The sequence below is a fragment of the Mya arenaria genome, chromosome 2 (assembly GCF_026914265.1).
Source record: "Mya arenaria isolate MELC-2E11 chromosome 2, ASM2691426v1".
Classification (NCBI taxonomy): domain Eukaryota; kingdom Metazoa; phylum Mollusca; class Bivalvia; order Myida; family Myidae; genus Mya; species Mya arenaria.
The window spans coordinates 18,843,250-18,861,837 of record NC_069123.1 but is presented as its reverse complement, the minus strand read 5'-3'; the positions used below and the strand labels follow the sequence as shown (position 1 = coordinate 18,861,837).

Sequence of the window (18,588 nt, the reverse complement as noted above, 5' to 3'; positions counted from 1 at the left end):
ATCCTTTTACTCAATAATCATATATACTTATCAACGGAAGTGACGTCGACGTTAAGTCCATAGGCCGCGACGTCACGTTACATAAGTTCGCGCGTAATGTTATACAAATACAATTCATGACACATGTATTAATAATGTGATTTTTAACACATAGTTAGCGATAATTTATGCATTATTAATATTGCAATTTTAGGTATAAAACAAATGTGAAGTGTTGTTTCTATGATTCCAGCAAACAGAGAATTTATAGAACACAGACGGAAAAGCTTGCGGAGATATCTTAACTTGATAGCAAGGCACCCTCAGATGCATGATGACAAACTTGTACAGTTCTTCTTGTCCTACAGTGGATCTGTAAGTATGGTCAAGGAATCATGGTCCTCATGTTGTTTAAATAGATGTCACATATTTGCTTGTCTTTTTTTTATCTAAGAAAATTAAGCTTTAATGTTATTGTGCCCATCATATTAATTTTAAGTTTGACTTTTAGATGATTAAGGAGAGCTATTTTACTGACCCTGGCTTCCGCGGTGCCATCACACCTTGGTTAAGGTTTTACAGTCATTATCTCAACAAATACAGTACACTCCAAGCTGAACTACCCATTTCCATTTTCCTCGGGGGATTTTGGTTATCGCAGACATGACATCCAATTTATTATAATCCGCTTCTCTGTGTTTTCACTCGTTCACCCTTGGAGGATGATCAGTGGACCGTATAATTACAATCGCCGCTAACTCCGGAGTGAAAACCCCGTGAAACCCCAAGGAAACCGATAAGAATCTCCTACTGTACATGTACATGTACATAATTTATTGCATTTGAACCTTAAATATGTGTTCTCAACTTTCCAGCCTACTTAATGAAGTTAGATAACACTGTTATATAATGCAAATAATCGGCCTTTATTATTTTACTGGGTATTTCTGGTTAAGGTTTTGCGTGTAAGCACACATAGGTTAATATATCAGCAACTTCTTGATGTATTGTAGGGGTGTAGCTACCTGTAAAGTAAGCAGCTGCATACACATGGTTTCCAGAAATGAAAATTTCAAATGTTCAAATCTGAAATAAAAACAGTAGATCCAAGGCAGGTGTACAGCAAGCTTAAAGCAACCAAACTGAATTGATGGATTTTGTTTCCAATGATTCAACGAAAAAACAAAGCAAAAGGACTTAGGCGTCTCAACGTTTATCCGGAGAAGAAGTAAGACAGTAACCGTGTTCTAGATGAGTTCACAAGGTGCAAGAATAGAAAATTAGTGCTTGTGTTTAATTGACAGACTTGCACTGTATTGTTTCTTACCTTATAAGTCGGCGTTGAGCTTGGAAGGTTTCAGAAATCGCTAGATGTACGATTACCCTATGTGTTTGTTTATTGCGGAAAAACATGGCTTTCAGTATGTTTGGTTTACATCTTTATATGTTCATACATGCCATATTTTCTGGAGACCATTCAGGGGGATTTGTTCAAAAGGCTGAAAATTCAGGGGGATTTTGATTGTATTCAGGGGGATTTTTTTAGCAGGTCTAAGTTGGCGAAATTTTAAAGTATTTTTAGACGCAAGTACGAAAAAATGTATTCACATAGTTTGCTTTGAAAACCTCCTAACTTTTTCATAATAAAGAATTATTTTTTGTCATGATTTATCATATTCTTATGATACACTGTCATGTCATACTGTAATGCACTTGCAGAACAAAATATGTCATTGGAAAAATATGTTTTCGAGACAATGAAATTAAATTTACCTTCCTCCAAAGTCTTTTAAAAAATTGTGCTTAATTCTATCAGCTTGATGACTTTCAGACAATAAGAGAATCAAATAAATAATTTTAATTTCTTCCATCCAAAATAGTAATATTTCTTTGCCTTTGATAATTACTACAAATTAATTGATCACTTGTTGTAACAGTTTCCTTTTGGCATTTCATCCTTGTGGAGTTGTTTCTTTACCATTCAGTTTCACTCACATACTGTGGTTTCACTTACTTTGTCATTATTGTCTGATGTAAAATTCCTAAAAAAAAAAAAAAAAATTTTTTTTTTTTTTTTTTTTTTTTGTAATTCAGGGAGATTTTTACCTCCCGCCGGGAGACCGGGGGATGGATCGAAATTCCGGGGGATTTTTCCCCCCGCCGGGGGATATGGCATGTATGTATGTTATGCCTAGATGCATACGTTTCAAATAGTAAAAAAAATCAATACCTCTTATTTTCATTGTTCCTTGAAAACTTGCTCATATTTAAGAAGGTACCTCTCTTTACCATTATATTTATTGGACAAACTCTTTGAGTTTAACAACATGTTATCATCCATTGCAGCAATGTTACTGTGTTTGAGAGTTTTGGCCTGTATATTTTAGGCTTTTAACAATGATGTACATGTCCAACATTGCAGCGCAAAGCATACCATATAACAATATATGTACATTATCATTCAAACATGTTCAATATGTTTTGATCAGCATGTTTTGATCTATATGTTCATGATTGGTATCATTTATTTAGAGAAAATTTTGATTTTTTCTCCGCCTGATTCAGTCAGGTTTTACTGCTGAAATGCTCCAAGAAGACACCACTGGTGATCTAGGGGATGAAGAATTCCAGGGGGAGCCAGATCCCCCTTACATGGCTGTGAACACATCATGTACTTATTAGCTACGCCCCTTCATTGCATTGAGATTTATCAAAACACTACTCAACCATCCAACCTCATTGAATAACCAAGTTAGATAACTGTTTTTTGCATAAAATGCAAATAATGGCTATAAAAAAAAGAAATTCTTGTTAAGGTTTTGCATGTTACCACATTGAAGTCAATATCACAGCAAATGTATAATGTATTGCACTGAAACTTTAGACATGTGTTCCCAACTATCCATTCACTTCATTAATCAAGTAAGATAACTCAATCTGGCATAAAATGCAAATTATTGCCCTTTATTATTCAACTTAAACTTTCTGGTTATGGTTTTGCATGTAAGCTCACATAGGTTAATATCTCAGCAACTACCAGATGTATTGCATTGAGACTTTATACAAGAGTACTCAACCATCCAATCTATTGGCCCTATGTTATATGACTAAGAAATTCTGGTGTAGGTTTTGCGTTCAACAACACTTAACTTCATATCTCAGCAATGATATCTTGTATTGCATTGAAACTTACACCAATCTTTGCAATCCTAAAACTTAAAGCGGCAAAATAGTTGAGTGCGCTGTCTCTGTGAAGCCTTCTAAGTTCTTTGTATATTTTTGTGCATACAAGTAAACTCTTTGTTTAAAGCTGCACTCTCACAGATTAAACGTTTTGACAACTTTTTATTTTTTTTGTCTTGGAACGAGCTAATTTTTGCGACAATCCATGGAAACCAGTTATATAAGACTGCTGACAAAAAATTAGATCGCAGATTTTTATATTTAAGTTCAAAAATTGATGTTTTATGCATTTTTCGTAAACCGTTAGTAACGGTTTAAGCTATAAAACATTAATTTCCGAATGGAAATATGAAAATCTACGATCTGATATTTTGTCAACAATCTTACATCATTGGGTTGCAGATATTTACGCAAAAATTTGCTCTTTCCAAGATAATAAATAAAAATATTGTAAAAATGGTAAATCTGTGAGAGTGCAGCTTTAATTCAAAAGCCATGTGTACATAGTGGATTTTCAATAGATTAATAAAGAACTGAACAAAACCTGCAATATGTATACTCTTGATGTTACCTGTGTCTTTTCAGAGAAATTTTCTTCTTAATTTAATATATTATGATATTCTGCTAGGATGTTCAGCACAAAATCAAGGAGACATTCCGAGGCATACCAGATGAGTTTATGACCAGTGACCTTGCCAGCCAAGCTAAGGTCTGACTTGATGTTGTCACTTTTGTCATCATGGTTTTGTGTTAAATGTTAACTATTTTATCTTAGTATTAACAGATCTTTATAAGTTTAATAATTTAATTTCTAAGTCAATCTAATTAACAGTACACCAGGTGTACTTAAGAAGCAGATAACATGTGGATAATGAAATTCCACTCATAATTTATCCTCCATTTAAATGCAGCTTGTAGTGTATGAGGACATAATTCTACTGATCAAGAAGATTCAAAATCTTCCATTGATTGTCCCATCTGTATCCTCATCTATTTACCATGACATCAGAACAAGTGTACATGGTGATGAACCAATTTTTATGAACTACTTATACAGGGCTTTTTTTTTAGTACCCACGGGTCCAACTATCGGACCCATTCCCAAAGCAAAATATAAGATATAAGATATACATCTTCAGAAAAAAATCCCTATCAAAAATAAAAAATAAAAAAATAAAAATTGTTTTAGAAAATATTTTTATATGTACTTGTTCATTTTCAACATCCTAATAAATTATGTGATGTATAGTTTTTTTGATAATTGAACTGAGAAATCATTGATTTTCATCACATTCAGATATCTGTATGAAAAATTATCTGTCATGATTGATTTATTGCAATAGAAATTTACACCAAGGATTGATATTTCAGCCATTTTGGGTCTTTTAAAGGGAAATAAACTATATAAAATCATTTCCTAATTTGTAGGAGATTAGACAGCTTTTTCTTTTAACTGTAAAATTTCCCAATTTTGGCATTTTCATGATGCGAAATTTCCCAAAATGTCTAGGGTCTTTTTCCCAAATTGGGCAGAAAAAGCGCTGTTGGTACTATATTATGTCCTAAAAATGTGTTTCTTCCTGATAAGAGTTGAGGTATTGTTTGGCATGTACTTAAATACAAAGTTTTACCTATCCGTGTACTTGATCATGTTTACAGGATCTTGTCCCAATGGACACACAAACACAGCTCGGTAACAGCAAAGATCACATAAAGATGCTGTATAATAGCCTGTCCAAGTTAAAAGACATCTGTGAGAGAATGGTCTTACGGTCTACAAACTATGCTAGCGATATGCTGCAATTTGGTAAAGAATTAAGGTAAATTTCTGTTCTTCATAATAGTCATGATTGACTCAAGAAATGGCAAAGTCATTCATTATTCTAGTAACATTTGAATAATATGAAGGTAATGAAACCAACTTCAAAAGTTCATAAAAAGTACAAACATCCTGTGTATGTTTTAATACATGCAATATTTGAAAAGCTTTTCAACTTAAAGCAATCAACTTTGAGATATACTTTCTTTGCAAATACTTAAATATCACACTAATTCAAGCATTTGACTCTGAGCTATTCTTTTTTGTGCAAGTTTTTAAATAACACACTATAATTTAAGCAATTCACTCTGAGCTATTCTTTTTTGTGCAAGTACTTAAATAACACACTATAATTCAAGCAATTAACTCTGACCTATTCTTTTTTGTGCAAGTACTTAAATATCACACTATAATTCAAGCATTTGACTCTGAGCTATTCTTTTTTGTGCAAGTTCTTGAATATCACACTATAATTCAAGCATTTGACTCTGAGCTATTCTTTCCTGTGCAAGTAATAAAATAACACACTTTAATTCAAGCATTAACTCTGAGCTATTCTTTCCTGTGCAAGTAATAAAATAACACACTTTAATTCAAGCAATTAACTATGAGCTATTCTTTCTTGTGCAAGTACTTAAATGACACACTATAATTGAAGCAATCAACTCGGAGCTATTCTTTCTTGTGCAATTACTAAAATAACACACTGCCACTCTAGCAACTATATACTATCTTTTAAACTAAAAGTAGTATGTTTTTATTGTTGTGATTCTAACTTGATATCATCTCCATATTAACCAAATAAAAAATGGGATATATATTTTGTTTTAAATTATTCTTGGTACTACATTCCTGCAATGAATGTTTCCCAGGAAATGGCATTCTTTGTAAGTTTGTGGTTTTTCGTTCATCATCAGTGCAGGTGAAACAGGTAGGTCTCTTTTGTAATTTTTTTACTGGAAAGGCATGTGATAAAAAGAATCAGACACTGGTCATCATAATTATTATACACAAATTTAATCACCTCTTCCAGGAAAGATCATCATTTTTGTATAATCCACTTTGAAAAAATGTCATGTCTCCTGTTTGCAGTGCAATGAGCAATGACAGTACTCCGGTATCGTCATGGGCAACGGGTTCCAATGAGTCATGGTGGCACCTCAAGAAGGGCTTTAAGCATTTGGCTGTGGAGTATGCTGCCTTGGGAGACAAAGCCACTCAGGAGGTAGATTCTAGTTTTTTGCATGTGCGCAGGTAGTCTTAAGACCGCAAATTCCAAAGAACTACTTCTATTCATGTCATTTTAACCCATTTTTTTGTCTCAATGCGCTCTATGTTTAGCAGAATGACGACAAAATCATAAAAATAGATTAGTTGTATTGCGTTCCAAGTATGAGTTCTTGCTTGTTCGGCTATTTCCGCGCTGTATTTCTGTATCCCGGCGTTTTATTTTTAGCAGGACATAACTATTTTTAGATCGTTATATTTACAAGATTAATGGGTCAAAATAATGGAGGCTTTGGTAGGCAGTTAACATACTGATATCCACTCTGAGTTTAGCCCAAGATGTATTACCGACCGCAAGTGTCCCATCGCCTGCATGGTTTGTTATTATAACCTGGTGTGACCCTGAAGCAAGCTTATTTGTAATGGTGTCTTTTTGATATTACCGTTTTATGAGATAAGAAACAAAAATGATTGTCTGAAAGTCAAAATAGTTGTATCTCAGGTTTCGCGTTGCTAATGCTTCAAATACTAGCTATGATTTGCCTGCTATACAATTGAAAAATACTATTCATTCTAAACTTTTAGGCGTATACTTTTCTATTAAGATGTTCACATTTTTTGCGTAGTAGCTTCATTCCATTCTTGCCATTGTTTTGGACATAAGGCTTTCAATTTATTCTAACACACATGCCCTGATACGACATTGAGTCATTCATACGTTTGATGAAGCAAAGTAGTTCGGATTTAACCTGTAAAACATCTAAAGTGTGCGAAGCCTTCATAACAGCACTAGTATTATTTCTACACAGATATTTATGTAACACATAAATAACATTTATTTATCAATACAACATGAAAACGCACAATCATATTCCCATTCTTAAAACAGACAATTTCCGATAATCTAAAAATAGTTTCAACATCATAAACAGACAGATTTTCTAAAAATAGTTTTTACATACATTTACTGACCACATGTTTGTCCTCACCGCGGGCAAACGACCCATCTGGTAAGCTCTGCATTTTGATAGGAAGTTTTTAAAGTTGCTCGTAAAAATAAAATCATTTTCCTTAAACAGTTATTTAAAACGTGTATGTTCATAAAACTTGCCTTACGTATGATATCTAATCAAAGCACCGAAAAACCTTAAGAAGCGATTGAAAGTGGCATGCATTGTAACTTTAAATACATGGGGATACGTCGACTGAAGTGATATGCTGTGCATTTTGAATGGAGTTATTGCTGAAGTTGTTTGTAATAAAATGATTTTCCTTAAGCAAAACATATATGTTCATAAAAGGAAATGATATATATGATGTATTGTATTTTCCAATCTATGATATTTAATCAAAGCAACGAAAAACCTTTAGAAACGATTGAATGGGGCTTGAATTGTAACATTAAATACATGCGGAAGGGGTATTACGACGATTGAAGCGACATTTACATAAACAAAATGACACAAGACGCCATATAATAGATACAGATATGTTTGTTTCCTCGCCCAGTGTGGGCACAAGCGATCTTGGCCTTGGCACATTTTCACTTTAATCTATGTGCCCTTCACCCATTCCCATAGTTCAAATAAAATTTGCAATTCTCACATATTTGCCCGCAGATAGTCTTTCAGTGCTTCGCGCTTTGATTCATATGAAAGATTAAAATGTTGCTTCCAAGATTTGCAGTTTTATAAAGATCTGACAAAAACATGTGGGAAAAAAAATACATTGACCAAAAAAGTTTGATACATTTTGTTCTGTTTTCAATTATGTTTGACATTCAAAATGTGAAGTGCAGGATTTAATGTTTAAGGTAGTTCGATTACTTTTGCAGGCTACAACAGCTGAAGAAATGGTTGTTGAGAAATTGTCATTATTACTTGACCTTATTACTTCATACCGGGTAAGTAGAATAGCATCCATAACGACTACTAATATATACCGTAATAAACTTTTGATTCAAATGTATGTTAAACTTCACCATATTGTACATTTATGAAGTCAGTATAAAGGAATGCGTCACAAACATATAGATGGTTGTAGGCCATAAAGAAAGTTCTGCAGAGTAGAAGGCTTTTTATAATACTGTTTAATGTTCTCAGTTTGCACAGTCATTTAACTATTATGCAACTATCTGTGCATTCTCATGTTTCATTGAACATTGAAAAGAATGGTCTACATCATCTACCTTCCTATACTCATTCATGTTCTCTCACAGGATCTGTGTGAACGCCATGAAAAGGGCGTGTTACAGGACCACCAGCGAGCTGTCCAGAAAATGGGCCAGTACAAGAAAAAGAAAATGTCTGCAACAGTTCAGGGAGGAGAGGTTGTACATGTATCTTTAAGCTCTTGCATTAATTAACATGTCATTTCAGCTCATCAGTGTTTGTAACAAATAAAAGTTATGTCATATTTTTTGTGTCATTCCCGACCTCAGAGTGATGGAAATTCTTTAATGTTAATTATCACCCAAAAATTGTTCAAAATGGAAAAATAATTAAAGATCACTTAAGTTCTTGCTGATAAGTAGATATACAAGTACCATGAATTCGTCAGGTAATTTAAAGAAAAGAAATAAACAGATATGATTATTTAATAACAGTTTGTTTTGTGATAACATTTAGCATCTAAAATACATCAAAAATCATTCAATTGGTCCTTGTAAGACTAAGTGCTTTGTTATAACTTGATACTTATATGTCAGATGGTAGATGGTGCTTGAGCAGTGGATTTCCTGCGTAAACCTGAACAAAGAATCTGACTGAAATTCCTTAACTTTTGAATATGATCTCATGAGTGTACCTCTCCCCATGCACAGGTTGGAGCAGTGGATCAGCTGGAACAGAAGATCCTGCTACAGGAGAGCCAGATAGCCAACATGGAGAACCGTAACTACTATAGCCTGCACTGCCTGCAGATGGAGACACAACTCATACACGCTAACCTAGACATTCTGTATGAGGTTCTTGCCGCCATGGCAACCGTGGAGTCCAAATCACATTCCGAAGTAAGTTAGTGGACCGGTCTGATTGAAATAAAACAAACATTAATGTTAAGATGGTTTTAAAACGTATATTATTATACGTATTGCATTTTGTGGAATAAACTTCAAATCTTGACATTCATTTCAGTTGGGGAAGGTATGGGAAGCTATAGGCCCAATTATTGACAACCTTCAGAAGGAGGGCACATCCTCATCATCTAGTCGTAACTCTGCATCACCAGTCAACAATAACAAAATATCAGTCTAGCAGGCGTAAAACAGGACCCATGAACTTTGGACTTGCCCATAGGGCAGGGAGGATTATAGTGTGTAAGATTGCAGTTTACCCCTGTGTTGCAGTAAAAACTGGGTTGTATGTGACACATGCTCAAAACTGTCCAGGACAGACTTGACTAGATGATGTTAAATTCAACTTAAATTTCAAAAAATTGAAATTCTTTTCACCTACATCACTAATCACAAGTGCACTAAATTATCCAAACAAAATTGGTGCAAAGAGTCACGTTCAGCGCACCATGTAAGTTATATACTTTATTTTCAGTTGTAATTAATATTTATTTTTAAATATAAACACGATGCATAAAAGGGGCAATGTCAGCTTTTTTCATGTAAAAGTTTTCTAACAATTTTGTAAAACATACCAAGGTGATAAATTAAGATATTAAATTATTATTTTAAATGTTATAATAAAAAACGAAAAGAAAGAAAAAAGGCGACAGCTACCCGTGTTCTCTAGGTCTGCAGTTGGGCTCCTTTTCCATCACACCATGGTAGACAAATGCTCTTGATGAGTGTTATGCAATAGGTAAACACAATTTAAATATTGTCACCATTGAAACAAAAGTTGTCATCATTTGAATGTTTATTATGTCTCCCTCCATAAATGGGGAGACCTATTGTTTATGCTTGAGGTGTCTTTGTGTCCATCTGGCCACCACAAATTGTGGTTGCATCATAATTCTTGAACCACTCATAGGATTTTGAAATGACTAGCCAGAAATGTTTACCATATTGAGACAATGTGCCCAGCGCATGTAACAGCCAGCTAGGTTCACGGTCAAGGTCACACTTAGAGGTCAAAGGTAATATGACTAAAATTCGTGTCGCTCCATATCTCTTCAACCCCTTGATGGATTTTAAAATAACTCACCACAAATGTTCACTAAATTGAAACGATGTGCAGAGCACATGTTACAATCAGCTCAGTTCAAAGTCAAGGTCACACTTTGAGGACAAAGGTTATATGACCATAATATGACCTTTTTTTATGTTCACTTCATATGTCTTGAACCCCTTGAAGGATTTTGAAATCACTTGCCACAAATGTTTATCATATTAAGAGCATGTGCAGAGCACATGTTTCAACCAGCTGGGCTTAAGGTCAAGGTCACATTTTGAAACCAAAGGTCACATAACTATAACATGAGTTTTGTTCAGTCATACTTTTCCATACATACTTTATTCTGTATCCCAATGTCAAATGTCGTGGACAACCACAAGGGGAGACATCTGTTTTTTTATGAAAAAAGTTGATATTGTTTTTTGAAGGTTGCTTTTATCCCCCCCCCCCCCACCCCTCACATGCACACACATATTTAAGCGATATTTAGTTTTGAATGTGTTTCAAATATGCCTAAAGGTGGAGTTCATACACAAGAAAACTAGTTACATGAATTTTGCAAACTTGACTTTTTGCATCAAGGTAAAGATATTGATATTTTTGTTTGTTTCTCTGAATCACCTTTCATTTTAATGCAGATGTAGTGCTGTTAAGTTTTTCCTGGGATCTTGCATTAAATTTCATACCATTTTGTTAATTGAAAAGTTGTTTTTAATATAATGCATTCCGCTCAAATTGTTAAGTTATATTTATATCGGGGTATCGCGTATACAAAGAGACAGTGTTGTTAGGGATAAGAGCTGAATTGGGCCATCCTTTAAAAACCTATGGGTTTTTGTTGTTTTTTGCAGTGACTCACCTCAAGATTGTTTTCAATGAGTTTGTAGGTTGAGAAATATTTGTTCCGACTGAGGGATGACTTAACATAGATCATGAGAAGGATCTGCTACAAAACTAGGTATTTTAATACTCTAGTACAGGGCGAACTGTTTTCAGTTTAGGCATTTTTGATGAAGTCACTACTGCTAACAAACACTTTATCAGATGGGCTTGATGCTTATGGCACTCAGCGTTGTGTTTGTTTTAGTGCTCACTTATGACACTGTGCAGTGTTTGTTGTAGCGCTCACTTATGGCACTGTGCAGTGTTTGTTGTAGCGCTCACTTATGGCACTGTGCAGTGTTTGTTGTAGCGCTTACTTATGGCACTGTGCAGTGTTTGTTGTAGCGCTCACTTATGGCACTGTGCAGTGTTTGTTGTAGCGCTCACTTATGACACTGTGCAGTGTTTGTCTAGTGCTCACTTATGGCACTGTGCAGTGTTTGTTGTAGCGCTCACTTATGGCACTGTGCAGTGTTTGTTGTAGCGCTCACTTATGGCACTGTGCAGTGTTTGTTGTAGCGCTCACTTATGGCACTGTGCAGTGTTTGTTGTAGCGCTCACTTATGACACTGTGCAGTGTTTGTTGTAGCGCTCACTTATGACACTGTGCAATGTCTGTTGTAGCGCTCACTTTTGACACTGTGCAGTGTTTGTCTAGTGCTCACTTATGGCACTGTGCAGTCTTTGTTGTAGCGCTCACTTATGACACTGTGCAGTGTTTGTTGTAGTGCTCACTTTTGGCACTGTGCAGTGTTTGTTGTAGCGCTCACTTATGACACTATGCAATGTTTGTTGTAGCGCTCACTTATGGCACTGTGCAATGTTTGTTGTAGCACTCACTTATGACACTGTGCAGTGTTTGTTGTAGTGCTCACTTATGACACTGTGCAGTGTTTGTCTAGTGCTCACTTATGGCACTGTGCAGTGTTTATTGTAGCGCTCACTTATGACACTATGCAATGTTTGTTGTAGCGCTCACTTATGACACTGTGCAGTGTTTGTTGTAGCGCTCACTTATGACACTGCAATGTTTGTCTAGTGCTCACTTATGGCACTGTGCAGTGTTTGTTGTAGTGCTCACTTATAACACTGTGCAATGTTTGTTGTAGCGCTCACTTATGGCACTGTGCAATGTTTGTTGTAGCGCTCACTTATGACACTGTGCAGTGTTTGTTGTAGCGCTCACTTGTTGTGACACTGTGCAATGTTTGTTGTAGCCCTCACTTATGACACTGTGCAATGTTTGTTTTAGTGTTCATTTATGGCACTGTGCAATGTTTGTTGTAGTTCTTTTAAAGATATTCAGTGTAATATACACCATTTAGATAGAGCATGTCTGAAGAGTATCAAGATGATTTTGTGTTATGTTACAGTAATGAGATCTTAACAGTTGCCATTGTACAATTTTGTAGTTCAAGTTATGTCTTCACAGATGTGAGATATGCATGTAATGTTCTTGATTTTCAAAAACTATTCACTTGTTTTGATCATTTAGACTTTTTTCCTTGTTTTCATATTGTTATTCACTGTCTTTATGGAAGTTACCCGGTATTATATTTTAGGTTGACCCAATACTTTACCAGAATGTCCATGTTAGAAAAATCCCATAGCAACTAAGGCCAGAGTTTTTTATTTTTCATTTTATGCCCTTTCTAAATATTGCAAAACCCAAATAAGAAAAAGATTCAAATTCCTAACTTTATTTTTATTTTTTCCGCCGCCCGTTTCTTCAATCTCCGACAGAAAATAAAGTTTAGTGTGTTTTAACCTATTGCTAATTTCACAACAACAAAAAATTATCAATCACAATTTCCAAGATAGCGGAAACCGGCGCTTCTTGATTATGGTGTTAACTGAAATATGTTTCATTGTTTTGTGATATCACATGCATATTAAATGCCATGATGAAAACTTGAAACTTGCTTATTATCATCATATACTGTGAAATCATTAATGTTCGTGGGGCATTAATGTTCATGGTTTTCGTGGGTTGGGTGATCCACGAATTCAAGATCCCACGAAATATAAACCTTTTATTCATTTTTTCATTTGCCATGTTGTGTACATAGTGATTGAATTTGTAGATATCAGCAATCTTTAGGGATTGTTGACTCAAATATATGGACCTTCTCAGTGTTTTCAGTTTGCAAAATTCTTAATTGGTATTCAATGGCTTCGCCTATCTGTATTTATGATCAGAGTACATCTTCTTTTATGACCTTAATTTCCAATTAAATCGATAATTGACATGGGTATGTGCACTAATTGGCATCTCGTACCACTTTATCGAGTGTCATAAACCGAGTGACGTAGAAGACGGAAATCACAGGCCAGTGCGTGGAGATAATGTAGATGATCTAGAACAATCTCAGTTTCAATTATTATATTTTTCAAAAACGAAAAACCACGAATTCAAGTACCCACGAAATTGTAATTTTTCCGGAAACCACGAAATTTCATGCCAACGAATATAAATGACACAGTAAGCGCTTGTAAGAAAATGGCCGCCTTTTACGAAATCTTAAAGTGGATTTAGTTTGAAGACTTGTTCATAAAATCAGTGCATTTGTCATTTTGTGATATTTTGGAACGGAATTGTGTTTTCTTTATACTAAAGCATAAAATCACTTCAATATTTCTGTGTGTAGACCTGTTTACACGGGGATTGGATTTGGCTTGTTTGTCTAATTAAGACAATAAAGTTATACCAACATATCGCATACCATTTTAATGGGCATTGGCTCCTCTTTTCATGTCACCCATTTTAAAATGGATTGTTTGTATGTTGATTTCAAAACGGGCGCAGGACGAAGTGAACCATTTCATATTTATTATAACCAGAAAAATAAACTCTGAATCATAATATAACATTAAGACAATGTAACATATAGATGGTTCACTTAGTCCTGGTTCACTTGGGAAGTGGTTCACTTAATCCTACATTCAAGGCATCTGGCACATTGTTTGTGTCTAAAATGTTGATTAATATCATTTTGGGTACATATATTGAGATAAACAACACATCTGAAGAAATTTAATGTCTTTGATATACAAGAAAAAAAACAAGGTATGTAATTCAAACTAACCAGATTTCACAGTAGAGTCCATTCTTTTTAGTTTCTTAAGAATGTAGGATTTACTAATTTTTATTTAAAAGTGCAGTGTTAAATACTGTGGAGTTACAGTTGAAGAATATATTTACATTGGTGTGAATCAGTTGACTTGTGGCGGTTAGGGAGTAAAATGAATATCCAAAATTAATGTTAAAAAAAGTTCCTTAAACGTGTATTATGCACCAGTCAATTGTAACCACGCCCCCCCCCCCAGTTGCGGGGGTATAAAGGGGATAACGAGAGAAATGGGCCATGTATTTACCTTCGAGGTGGCCACAGTGATGAGTGAATGCGGTGGTTTTGTTTTTGCGCCGAAAATAGTGGGGGAATTGGCCTTACCTCAGGGTGCAGGGGAATTTGGTGGGGATTTGACCAGTAGTTTGTCTCCGCAGGGCGGGGTTTTACCAAGGATTGGCTGGACTGAAAGTCAAAGTCCCCGCTATTCTCCAGACCTGGGTGGGGGGCTGGTTACAATTGACTGGTGCATTATTGTGGCTACTTGTGAAAATGACATCTTGTTTTGACTTTATTATACAGATCTATTATACAACAGGCAGTATGGAGTACGAAACAAGTGTGCACAACTTCAAAACATACATTCTTTAAATATTTCCGAAAAATAGAAAATAATACGAAAAATCCATCTAATTTTTTATTTTTTTTCTCAACGCTCATTTTTCGACATCTTTTTCTTAATTTTATTCCCCCCTCCTGGCGCTAATTTTTGAAAAATTTCACTTAAAACGAAAAATAAAAAAACTGGCCTAAGGGTTATTTTATTGAATATTGGTCAGCCATATATTGGGCCAAGGAAAAGAGGGTCATAAGCGATATAATTGGGTTATTAGTACAGTGTTTGGATTTGAGAGGTTGTGGTAGTATTCAACTCAAGTTCACTTTGTAGATTTGGATTCCATAAGCTATTGCTAGTACTGGTAGATCAAAATCATTATAATAACTGTTTTATTAAATACACTTCTGGTTTAAGTCATTTTAAAGACACATCATATATTTTGTTTTATGGAGTAATAAACATAACATTTAATTATATAATGATATATATGTCATGCAATTATACATGTTAATACATGACGTCAACATAAAGGAATATGGACAAATGGATTTTATGATATGAACTGCTTGCAGATTTATGATGCGTGTGTAATAAATACAGGTATTTTTCACAACATCAAAATATTAATGTTGTGCATGAATGTAAATTTAGTCATATGAATTTGTGATCCTCAACAGTTACCTAGAGTAATGTTATGTGATACATACTTTTGAGATTTACATGTTCTTGTTATTATAAAATGCATATTTTATTTAAAGTATTTAATATGTAAATTCTATTTTTATACCTATTTTTTTTGCCACATTCCCTTTTTCATCGCCAGTTATATAATGCATCATGTTTGGGATTTGATTTGTTATGTCATTTATATTAATATTATGTGTGTTCTGTATAGGTACAATGATTTAGGTTAAACTTGTTTGTTAAATAAACGACTATTTTTATATCTTTACCGTAGGTGCACTCTATATTTTAGATTGAGAATGCTTCTTTAGGTTACCCTAATAGTTTGTTTAGTCTACGTAATGCAACTCATTAAAGATGCACTCTTACTCCCAGATCAGACTCACCACAATTAATAATATTGTTTTAATATTCCAAAAAGAATGAATACATGTCGAAAACAATGGTTTTTATGAAGGATACCGAGTTCAATTGGAAAGAAATGAGCATAAAACACAGTATTTATACCTTATGAGACTATAGTAGACCACTGTAAATCTTTTAGCATTCACCAATCATTTAGTATTTCTGTGCTTTCTGCTGTTAAATACACGGTTACAATCTTGTTATCAGTAATTAACATTTTCCATAAATGTATTATTTAGAGAGGGTTATCGATCAGTCAAAATGGACGTTTGTTATACCGGTACATGTGTATGTATTGATTTTGAATAAGAGTGTCACTTTAAAAGTGGTTATACTTCATAATTCAGTCCAATATATGTTAGAAAAAAAAGTGCATTAATATCTCAGAGATGAATATACTTTCTGCTGGATTATAATTTTGAAAACAATTGCCCTATAACATGTACAATTTACTGTGCTTAACATAAAATTAATTGAATTTTCAATACAGGATCCCTTTTTCAATGATAAAACTTATTAGATTTGAACAGAATTTCAAGGAAATGTATAGTTGTCATATTCTCAAAATGCTAGAAATTTCAAGTTTTCCTCTCTTCATTGACATGTAGAAGGAAAATAAGTAAGTTGAAATCTGTAAGCTACAGTGTTATGCACTAGTCAATTGTAACCACGGCTCCCCCAGGTCCGGGGAATAGCGGCGACTTTGACTTTCGGTCCAGCAAAGTCCGGGTAAAATCCCCGCCCTGCGGGGACAAACTACTGGTTAAATCCCCACCTAATGCCCCCCCGCACTCCAGGGACCATAGGTAAGGACCATTCCCCCCTCTTTTGGGCGCGAAGACAGAACCACCGCATTCACCCCGCACTGCAGGGCCACTCCTAAGGTAAAAACACGGCCCATTTCCCTGGCTACTGCCTGTATACCCCCGGACCTGAGGGGGCCGTGGTTACAATTTACTGGTGCATTACACTGTTAACATAAAAGTTCTTGGTACTTTTATCTCCACCACATTTAAGATTAATGAACTTCTGACTTATAACAGGCAGGGTTTTTTTGTTGTTTCTTTAATTGAGTTTCAGATACAAAATTGGGTGTGTTTTTTTAGGCATATCTTTCATGAGAATGCATTATAATATCATAAAATGGTTGTCTTCTTGCAAGATAATAACTAGTCCACTCAAATGATGCAAGCTGAGCTTAATCTATCCAAGTGCTAGACTATCATTCATTTAACTGATGTTAAACAATGTGCTTTACTGTATTATTTTCCATGGACATATACTGTACATACATAACCCAGTGCATTTGGAGTTATTTACCATGGGCGTATACTGTACATACATAGCCCAGTGCATTTGGAGGTATTTTCCATGGCTGTATACTGTACATACATAGCCCAAAGCATTTGGAGGTATTTTCCATGGGTGTATACTGTACATATACATAGCCCAGTACATTTGGAGGTATTTTCCATTGACGTATAATGTACATACATGTACATAGCCCAGTGCATTCGGAGGTATTTACCATGGGCGTATACTGTACATACAAAGCTCAGTGCATTTGGAGGTATTTTCTTGATAAAAAATACATGTATGTCTCAGTTATTATTTAAATCATTAAGCTCCTGTCATTTGCCATTGTATCATAACATTGTTATGAAGCAGACACCTATTTAGTCTTTTACTTCTGTATTGTTTTTTATTGAATAAGTGTCCTCTTTCAAACTAACATGTTTGTTTATGTGGACAAGTTTTGTCCCACATTAGTAAACACTGTGGTATATATATTGTCAAGCAATAATAGTGTTTATATATTGGTCATTGTTAAGATACAAACAATTTTGTTTATTTAAATATAAAAAGATCTTTTGTATTGTTAAACAGATGTGTATGTATTAAAGACATTGGTGTATATATTGTATAGCTATCTATTACTTTTACACGGACACGTAAGAAAAATGATATTTCTTATGTTTATCTATATTTTAGACTGGTTATTCCCATCGAATGCCGCTAATAAAATGTCAATGAACTGTTTGGTATTTGGTTTAACATGTGTGTACCAGTACAATGTATGTTCTTTTCGGCTGGGAAATCTCAGTTATTAATACAATACAATACAAACATCTTTATTACACTCAGGTCATACATATATGCCAACATGAACACAAATAAGATAAGTCAACAGTGTCAATAAGAGCTTGATAATACTAATACGAAGAAGAATGACTTTGTCTTGAGTGGCGGAAATAAAATGGTTGTGTATATTTTATAATCGTATATGTATGATAGGGAGTTATTTTAAATATATGATTTACATAATAAAAGGGATATACAATGAAGTGCTAGATTACAAACACTGTGCCTTATATTGTACAGAAATATCGTATAAATAAGTTACAAACGGTATGAGGGAACTCAATATCATCGCTTAAATTAAACAAAATGAGAGGAATTTACACGTTGCATATTAAATGTGTCACAAATAAAGCTAGTTTTGTCATTAGCTTAACAATTGTGCAAGTTAGCATGTCCTTGTTTATAATTGTATTTGTCCTATTGTCATCAATTATCAATGTCTTCGTCGTGAGA

At 34.5% G+C, this 18,588-nt stretch overlaps 1 protein-coding gene across 1 annotated transcript in view; it reads left to right on the top strand.

Annotated features, from left to right (window-relative positions):
* LOC128205199 (sorting nexin-8-like) overlaps positions 1-18,029 on the top strand; it is a 32,156-nt gene extending 14,127 nt beyond the window's left edge. The window contains exons 6-13 of the mRNA XM_052906696.1: positions 233-354; positions 3,791-3,871; positions 4,822-4,982; positions 6,074-6,206; positions 8,043-8,111; positions 8,427-8,537; positions 9,030-9,218; positions 9,343-18,029. Of these exons, the coding sequence (XP_052762656.1) occupies positions 233-354; positions 3,791-3,871; positions 4,822-4,982; positions 6,074-6,206; positions 8,043-8,111; positions 8,427-8,537; positions 9,030-9,218; positions 9,343-9,462 (986 nt within the window). The 3' untranslated portion in view covers positions 9,463-18,029. The remainder of the gene's footprint in view (positions 1-232; positions 355-3,790; positions 3,872-4,821; positions 4,983-6,073; positions 6,207-8,042; positions 8,112-8,426; positions 8,538-9,029; positions 9,219-9,342) is intronic.
* The last annotated feature ends 559 nt before the right edge of the window (positions 18,030-18,588 follow it).